The 9,928-nt window shown below is 38.8% G+C and overlaps 1 protein-coding gene across 1 annotated transcript in view; it reads left to right on the forward strand.

The window, feature by feature from the left end:
* Positions 1–299: 299 nt before the first annotated feature.
* Positions 300–9,928, forward strand: part of LOC104536177 (putative E3 ubiquitin-protein ligase UNKL) — a 48,170-nt gene continuing 38,541 nt past the window's right edge. The window contains exons 1-3 of the mRNA XM_010178728.1: positions 300–378; positions 6,445–6,595; positions 9,421–9,554. Coding sequence (XP_010177030.1) covers positions 300–378; positions 6,445–6,595; positions 9,421–9,554 — 364 coding nt within the window. The remainder of the gene's footprint in view (positions 379–6,444; positions 6,596–9,420; positions 9,555–9,928) is intronic.

Genomic DNA, 9,928 nt, shown 5'->3' on the forward strand with positions numbered 1-9,928 from the left:
GCATTCAACAGCTAAACAGTAAATTGTGCATAGGAACTAAAACTGTCTGCAGGTACATTTGTACAATTTTTTCACGGGCTATGTGGACTGAAGTGTCAAGTGCCCTGTTAATACTGTAAAAATGTGCCTCCAATAAGATAAACTTGTAACACAGTTTAATTTTTTTAGGTATCTAAAGGAATTTAGGACAGAGCAGTGCCCCCTATTTTTGCAGCACAAGTGTACCCAGCACAGACCATTTACCTGTTTTCATTGGCATTTCCTAAATCAGCGTCGTCGTAGACCTATACGAAGGCGTGATGGGACTTTTAACTACAGTCCAGATGTTTATTGTACAAAATATGATGAGACTACAGGAATCTGCCCAGATGGAGATGAGTAAGTGATTTCTTTCAGTCCTAGGTGTTGATGGTATTATCAATGACGTTAAGGAAATATGCTAATTTCTCCTGAGGAAAAATTATTGATAGAATCCTGCTGCAGTTTATTTGAAAACAGATTTCTATGAGTGATTTGTTAATTTTTGGCACATATACTTTTATATAAGCATGTATTCTTCAGGCTGTCATAGAGTTAGAACTATGATTTTGTATTGTGACGATCTTTAAAACATAACACAAGAAACTGGTTTTCTGCTAGTATTGTTCCTGCACATTTGTGCCAGTATTGTTGCTGCACTTTTTTTTTTAAAAGCTGCTTCCTTTTTCTCCTGGTAACTTGAAACTGATCAGTAGGTGCAAACCATACTGTGTAGAGGTGACTTCAAGATTTTAAAAATATGTAAGTTTTGTGAAGATTGATGGGTAGCAAAGGAGGATGACAGTTCCACGGTGCTTCCAGTGAGAAGAAGCAATGGAAGGAGTTTACTGTTTTTTGTCTGGCTATCCCGTTAGTGTTTGCATTGCCGTGGACATGTGTCTTTTCTAGGTAAAGGCTACAGAGGATCTTCAGTGAGCTCAGGGAGGGGTGGAGGCTTTGTGGAGCTGAAAATGAGCAAATGGGACAGTGTGGCAGGCAGGCGTATATGGAGGAGCTGGGTTTATTGTCATAGAGCAGCTACCTTCATCTGCAGCGATGGAAATGAGAAAGGACTGCTGACCGAAAAAAACAACAAAAAAAACAGGAAACAGCCAGGAAATGTGTAGTTGTGGTGGTCACTTGTTTTAGAAACTGAAGGTTAATTATTTTGGTTACTGTAGTGTATAGCAGCACTTGTCATGGATCCGGCATCTTTTGTGTTACAGGCTGTAGTCACAGAAGAAAAGGGTAGATTTTTCCCAGAGGCTTTATGAACTAAATGGCAGACATAAGAGAAGGTAAACAACAAAAATGCACTAGGCAGCATGACAGTATTTAGTACCATGCCTAAGCAATATAGACAGCAAAAAATGTCTGGGCGGTGATTTAGAAGAGAAAACGAATTGCTTTTTCAGGTGTTTGTAAAGCACTCCTGCCAATTCTGGGACAGCATGGACAGTTTTTTGAAAATCAACAAATGAGGATAATGGATGCTCCTGTCATGGATTGGTTGGGAACAAAAATTGACCTTTCATTATTGAGTTATGAATACTGATTCTAAAGGAGGAAATGTTTTAAAAGGGTACTAGCCCAGTACTGGGCAAGGTTGAATTGTGGGAAGCAAATAAGAGGAAATTTTTCAGTAACTGAGATGTGACATGGAAACCTTTTTTGCTGCAATTGGATTGGAAAGGTTGTCCCCTACAGTGGCTAAGGATTACTCCCTGGTTAGAAGCCTAAATGGCAAACAGGGTGATTACGTTGTCTGGCATAGTGGAAGTACAGAGGACTTGCCGGAAATAAGACCGGTAGTGAGATTCATGCCTCTGTTTTAGCATGTCTGAATTGAATGGGTTTTACAGTCTGAGTTGAACGGGTAGGTTTAGGAGTCATCAGCAAAGAGGTGGTGGTACTCAAGTTTGTGTTTTGCTGTGAAATTGCCTAGATGTAGAAGGATAAGAGCAGAGGCCAAGACTGAACTCCTGTGAGACCCCTCACCAGAGGGGTGAGAGTGTGGAAGTTGGAAGATATGCTGCAGGAGGGCTTGAGGGGAGAGTACGAATACAGCTGAATTCTTATGAAGGAAAGAGAACAGTGTTTCAAGGGAAGAAAAATGGAGTACAGCAGCCAGTAAATTAACAAAATGAAGAGAGATCCGAGTAGAGAAAATGGGGTCTTTTGTCTTTGACTCAGTTGTAAGGTGAGATTATTTGAGACATTTGTGAGAGAAGTTCTGGCTGAACTGTGGAGGCCTTGTTTTAGATCTGATCCCGAGAACTGGTGGCTGTCAGCTGTTGTCAGTTGATAGCTGATTGAAGTTAAGGTAGAAGAGAAAAGGCATACAGGGCAAATATGGGAAAGGCAAGGGAAGTCCAAGTAACGTTCTTAAAGATAGACGATGCCAGAGCATGTCTGTAGCGGCAGGAGGAAAAAACCCAACATTTCTGAGGACGTGCTTACAGTGTGGCAGCATTCCTGTTTCAGAACTCAGCAAAAGAGTATTTATTTGACCCTCTTTTGTCTTCTGCCTAAAATTTAGCCTTTTATTTGGAGCCACTTCAAGTTTTTACAGAAATAGGTTATAAACAGTAGTGCCAGGACGCCTTGATTTTAAGCTATGTGCAACAACATATTGGTACTTTTTGGCTTTTATCTCTGTCTCCCTTTCTCTGTTCTCATCTGAATACTTGGTTAGGTTACTGCAGTTTGTGAGTTGATAGAGAATTAGCAGGGAAGGTAGAGCGATGACGCCCATAATTGTTCTCAGGAACTTACTTTCAAGAGAGTTAAAGTAGAAATTGTTGGTTTCACCGAGGCTTGACTGCAGTATTTCTTTCCAGAGTTCAGTGTGGAATGAAAGGAGGCCCACAATTTTAAAGCTGTTTAGAAAAGGACTTTTCTAAGGGTAGCTAATTAAAACAGTCTGTTCTAAGGAAGGGCCTGTGAGAAAGACTAGATTACTTGCAGAGTTAGAGGCGTATATTTTGAGCAGCGAATAGGAGTCCTCTCGATTTCACAATGGAGGATAGAAGTGATACTTCTTTTTTTCTGATGTGTTTTTCAACCATTGTAGTCAACTTAATGTCAGATTCTAAAGGAGAAGATTATTTTGGATATGTTAGTATCTGTAGCATAAGACTGGTCTAAGAGTGAATGAATTACAGATCCCTGCTACAGAAGAGCACTTCGAGTGATTGTTGGAAAGAATACGGCAGTGCCTCAAGGCCGAACAGAAGTAGGAGTCTGCCGTCGTTCTCCCACACTTAGCAACATCTGGCACTACCCTTTTAGCTGGAAATGGTTTATTCTTAAAGGATGTCTCTGGAATGTTTATGATATGAATTAAGAGCGCGAAAAGGAAGTACACATTTCAGTAATCAGTTCACCTTTTGAGCTTCTGTGAGTGTATGTTTTGAGAATGTGTATTCTGTTTCATGGTATATACATCTGCTTACTTTGAATAATGTAATGACAGTTTTACTCTGGGAGATATGGATGCAGAAAATAAAGCTGATTGCAGTAGCTGAATGTTGTGTGTAGACTCCAACAGAACTTAAAAATACCAAGTAATGCTTCTTTACCGATTCACAGTTTCTACGTTAGGATTCAGTTCAGTTATTTTAAGCTGGGAAATGGCTGTAGAAATATGGGCCGTGAAATAGATTTGTTATTCTGCCTGGGAGCAACTTTTTTTTTTTTTTAATAAAAACTTTGTTTTCCTAAGAAATAACTAGTGTCTGAACAACTTTAGTGCCAAACTGTGGTACATAGGAACAAGTTTATCAGTTTGCAGCCATGTAATCTGATGGTAACTAAAATCTGCCATTTTAAATTAAATACTAGTCTTGTTTAAAGCTGTGTATTACAGTGCTCCATTAAAATGATTCATTAATAAAGTGAAGATAAGATCTGACATCCCTCAAGTTCATTGAAGATTGGGTAGAACTTGTATGCATACTTGAGTGCGTTGGCTTAGTTTGATACTATGTGTGAATAAGTACTATCTGCCATCTAAAAGCTGGTCTTATTAGGGGTTTTTGCTTTTCTGACTAGTGATCCTACAGTGAACTCTAGCTGTTCAAGATGTCTGTGGTTAATGGCATAAGTATTATTGTGGTACTGGAGGAATAACACGTTTATGTAAAAGATACATATGCAAAATTGTTGCCATAGTTTTCGCTTTTTGACGTTTGCATGCTCTTTAGTCCCCTGAGTCACCTTTACGACTAGCCCTTGTCTAGTTTGTTACAAGTCTTGGGCAAAGTTGAAAAAAACTACCTGTCCCAGTCACGGTGGATAGCCTCATTAAAGCATCCCCTTAGTTTCTGGAGGAGGACTTCACCTGTGATGGGACTCTTTAGGCGGTTAGCAAAATGTGCAGTAGGAAAGCTGTGTTTTCAATAAAATTCAGATTTCATTAGCAATTGATGGCACAAGTATTGAGTCTTAGGGCAAACAAACCTAGGTTTAATTTAACAGAAGTAAGAGTCTTGTGACACAGTTCATATTTCTCTCCCAGCTTGTTTTTGGAATCCGTGTTGTCTTTTTGTGGGAAAAATTGTCACTTGAGTATTTCTCCCTCTCTCGCGTTGCAAACAACAAGCTGTGCCTAGCTTATCTGACAAGCTATGTCTATATTCCACTGAATTATCCCCTTTTTTTTTTACCAGTAATTTAAAAGTAATTGAAGACTTTACCATTTTGGGAGGGGGACCACCACTGATAAGTCGATTTCACTAGGGAAAAAACTGCAGATATTTAAGTGAAAGTGTTTGCCTTCTGATAAGGAACCATGAACTTTGAGACAAGATATAAACACCTCCTGTACACTTCTTGCATGGAAGATAAGACATCTAATTCTTGTTTGCAACGGGGACTCACAGACTTAAGTTGTTGAAAATGGAGGTGTGAGCATAATGCATAAGAGTATGACAGAGTATTCTCATCTTTGTCAGGTGTGCATATATAAGTGAAAGTTTAGAGCTTGGAGTGAACAGTCTGCTGGGCAAGTGGAAATGTATGACCCCCCTAAGGATTCTGCCAGTGGTGGGACAGTTAGCAGTAACAAAAATGCAGCCTCAGATTGCATTTCCTCTGGTTTAGAGTTCCGTGCAGAACTAGTGCTAGCAAAAGTGTCTGATTGACTCCTGTGGGTTTTCTCATTTTCCGTATTAGTAGCAATTCTAGCAGAACGGGAGGGCTGTGTCAGTGCTCTTCATGTATCAGAAAGAATTTCTTCCAAAGCTCTGCTGAGGCACCGTAATGGTTCCAGCAAAGATCACATCCCATCTGTCTTTGCATGTAGAGCCAAGAAGTGTGGAAGAAGTACCTTCAATCGTGAGTGCAGACTGTGCTCCATCTTACAAAATGAGACAGAGCGCTGCATTTGCATACCTTGTCTTCCCCCTAATTAATTCTGTTGAGACTTAAAGAGATAGGTAGAAATCGCTAGCTGCAGCCCATTACTATTGTGTAACCAAACGGTGGTTTTAAATTCCTACAAGGATGCAAGGTGATTCTCAGAAATCCTAAGTAGTATCAATTCCTGGAAGTCTTCACAAGCTGCAAGTGTTTAGCACAGCAGGAAAAAATCTGTGATTTTGATCTAAATATGTAAATAGCAGACTTGTAAATGTTTGCGAACAACTGCATTTGTTTAGTGTAGTTTCTAAATAACCTTTTAAGAATATAGTAAATAAAGCTTAAGCCAGCATAAATTCTTATGAGTGTTAAAGTCTACGTAGTGCTTCACTATTCTCCCTCCATTCAAAGCAAAATATTTCTGTGGGACCTTTCATTTGTTGCTCTACATCACTTTCTAAGCTTTTTGGTGCAGTTTCTTTTTTACTGCAGGATGGGGGAAAGTAGTTTTTGGAGGTGAGCATTCTTTCAAAACCATCAGAGACCAAAATTAATTACACAAGTACACTAGGAGAGAACATACATCCCTGTGTATATCTTTTTGTGCGGCTTTTAAAGTTTGTTTACAGTTGGTAGTTGGAATTAAAATCCATACATAATGCTGGCAATTTTAAACAAAAAAAAATCCTTATACCTCTTAGTGTCAAAATTATTTGACCTTCTATCAATAAGGAAGACGTCATTCCTTAGCTCAGATAATGTTGTTGCTTGCAGGGATGCTTAATAGGTTTATTAATAATAGCTTTGTGAGCCAGCCAGCTATAAATTCTTACTAACTTTAGCAGAGGCTAAGAAATAGATTAGTGTTTTACATTTTGAACCAGATCTGTGATGGTGTTTTGTGTGAGACAATTTTTGTTTGAAGAATCCTGCGAAGTTACTTGTTATAAGTAAATAAGAGATATAGCATAATTCAGAATTAAATTATTAAAAACAAAACTCAAAGCAATGCTCTAACTTTCCTCTTTCTATTATGTAGTTGCCCTTACCTGCATCGAACAACAGGAGATACAGAAAGGAAGTATCATCTCAGATATTACAAGACTGGAACATGCATTCATGAAACAGATGCCCGGGGTCACTGTGTGAAGAACGGAATTCACTGTGCCTTTGCTCATGGTCCACATGACCTTAGACCACCAGTATGTGACATAAGGTAGTCTTGTTTCAAATTCCTCAGCCTAATTAGCAGTAAATACCATCTGTCTGTTATCACCAAACACCAGAAAATGCAGTATGCTTTGCGTGAAAAATACACCTTCTTCTGTAACTGCAAACATAAGAATACAGTTCTCTGTACATCACAATAGCAGATAGAAGCACACAGGAAGAAACAAATACAAAGGTTTTGTAAATTGCAATTTCAAAAGCCGTACATGTAATGCTTATGACAGAGAAAAGACCAGATACTCTGCCTTCTGTCATTCGTGCCTTGTAAATTTGCATTTGGGTTTTCCAGTCACAAATCTATTATTTTGTTAAGCCATCTTTCAGGTTCTCAGCTTGTATGTTTGACATTTACCCTACTGATGTTGCATTTTTAAAAACTTTGTTGTATTTTTTTCATGTGTAAGATACCAGTATTATTTTTTTCCTCCCTAATGTATAATTAAGTTATTGTTGAAAGGAGGTGCTTTGTGAATCAGGGTAGTGGTAAGTATGGCCAAAGCTGGGAGATAAGCATGTTGTTGGGGGGCATTGTAAATGGGTGGACAGGGAGCTCTTGCTACAGAAAGTAGTCTGTATATACTCAGTAGGAAAGGTTATCGATTCCTAGAGAGTTTTGAAGCCCTGGAGTGTCACAAGTATCCCTTATTGGACACTGAAAGAGCATTCTGGGTATCACTGTAGGTTTGCCCTGTTCTTATACTCTTCCCTAGGCATCTGCTATTGCCCACTGTTGGAGACAGGATTCCAGGCTAGATGAACCTTTGATCTGAGCTGGTATGGCTGCTATCTTACATTCTTACCTTTACCTCTTATTCCCAACTGTCTGTTGCAAGGTGAGAATTCTCTCTTCACAGTCATTTTAGTAAATTTAGTGCCTTTTCAGTAATTTAAAAATTCTTTAAATTCATATTTTGCCACAGAGTACAGTGCTGCGTTGCTTGGTCACATACTGTTTAGTTCTACATAGCTTTTCTTTCCGGAAGACTTTCATCAATTAGCTAGCTGATGCTGCTTCTTCAAGACGTCTGTCCATCTTCTTTTTCTTCTTTTAAACTTTCCTCATGTAGCACACACAGCTGATGCCACATCAGTCTGAATACAGAATGTTCATTACCTTTGTAATCTTTTTTGTCTTATTAGGGTGAGGAACCAATGTATCGCAAGACTGAAACCAAAGTCTATACTCTAAATGTCTTTTAACGTGTTATGTGATTGTTTATTGGTGATTGGCTACGTAAGGAGCATCAGGAGGAGCAGAAGGCATTTGTTGTAGGACTTCATGTTTAACGGCTTCAAGCTACAAGTAGGCTGCCTCAAACCTCTTTGATGTTTGTGAAAAACAGTCATGTGCCATTGCTTCTTCTGATTTTGGGCACCCTGCATTCATAAGGAGGTCCAGACAATAAGGTCTTATTTTTCCTTTGGTAGTCATCTTTCTGTGCAATGGACACAGATAGGAGGATTTCTTAATTTTACGTAAAGAGCAGAGCAATAACAGTAGAATCACTGGTGCAGACATTAACTTTATTCCTCTTAATGGCCTTGTTCTTCTACATACTCGACTTAAAGGAAAATCACTCTCTAGGAGCTGTCTGTTTCCCTTCTCATTGCCTGCACCTTTTCTGAATCTGTAAAAGGAATATTTTGACTGTTTGAAAGGTTTTAGGTGTGGCTTTGGGTCTGGCTTGTCTTCCTTTCCCTTCGAGATTTTCTTTCTTGGAGGATACTTGGGGTCTGGGAAGTTCTTGAAATGATATGTACACGATACCAGAATTATTTGTATTCTGAACCATCACACTTTTCAGACTCCTCTTCAGAGATCCTGAGTAGCAGTATTTTGGTATAGGAGGTGAGATCCTTGAGTATTTGTGTCTCGGGAAAGCAGTGCCAATTGAAGTTGGAGCCCTTTGATTCTCATAGAGTACTGTAGGTCTGCCACTGCTATTTGACTCCTCACCTTGTTTCTCCATTGCTTCAAAGTCTGCCTAATATAATTGTGTGCTATAGTATAATTTTTAAAATCTTTTGTAGTCATTAGCCATCGCTGAATCTCTGTACAGGTTAATTTTACTAAAATGGTGTAAAAATTTTGTCTCAGATTTTTGGTAGAGGTCTCATACCACAAATGCAGTACCTTTTAGTTTGGTAGTGATCATTCTGATCTTTCAGCAAGCTTGTGGTTTCTTACTTGCAAAGCAGTTGTAAATTCTTGCAGAAAAGATTCCATTTCCTCATAATGATTTTTGTTTGTTACTAGGTGTCCCGAATGTCTTGACAAACTTCTCTTGCAAAATCATGCAGTGAGGCAAAAGTTCTTTGGCTACCTTCATGTGCTGTAGTATTCAGTAGCTATTTTGGGTACCTTCCTTCAGTCATAACTTTTCCAAGACAGAGAGTTCTGTATTTCTGATCACCCTTATTGCTCTTTCTGTATCTTTCTTAGTTCTGCCATGTCCTGTGTGGCAGTGGAATTTCAGAAATTAATAACATATTCAAAATGTCAGCACACCAGCATACAGAGCTACAGATGGGCATTACTGATACAAACATTGTGTACATAATGCTAGCGTTTCTTCGTGTGTTCTCTTCGCTTTGTGTGACATGGTTATTCCTCGTGATTATTTGCCAGCTTCAGCGCAAGTAATGGTTTAAAATACAGTCAATTTTTTATTATTATTATTTTTGTGTTTTTTACAATTTAGGCTTGTTAAGGGCTGGGTTAAATGACAGAATTTTGATACTCTTGGGCAGGATTATACCTGTGACAGACAGGGTTACTTTAGCAGTGTTATGCCCTTTTCCCCATTCCAGAGAACTTCAGGCACAGGAAGCCTTGCAGAATGGGCAGCTAGGATGCGGCGAAGGCATTCCAGATCTGCAACCAGGAGTTTTAGCAAGCCAGGCAATGATTGAGAAGATCCTTAATGAAGATCCAAGATGGCAGGGTAACGTTACCCTGTTTCCTTTCTCTGTTTCTTTATTGGCGTTTGATTTAATTCGTTGATCTTGCGTCTTCGTCTGGGAGAAGTTCAGAAGCCTTTTTTAACAGAGTAGAGAATTGGTTTATATAAATAACATGGATATTTGTGGACAAGTTGTACTGTCTGTCACATTCGTATTCAGATTGTGTTTTGAAAATGTTTTATAGGTCTTTTTTCAGTTTACTTGATAAAAGTATTGCTAATCTATGTCAAATGAAAATATGTTCTTAATAGTCAGTAGGAGCTCTGTCTTGTGCTAAGTAGCAACAGTGATTTGTCTTCATTTTTTGAATCATTAATAGACTAGTTAATGGACTGTTATTCTTTGCTGAGCATGA

Source organism: Mesitornis unicolor, unplaced genomic scaffold, assembly GCF_000695765.1.
Source record: "Mesitornis unicolor isolate BGI_N332 unplaced genomic scaffold, ASM69576v1 scaffold21772, whole genome shotgun sequence".
NCBI lineage: Eukaryota > Metazoa > Chordata > Aves > Mesitornithiformes > Mesitornithidae > Mesitornis > Mesitornis unicolor.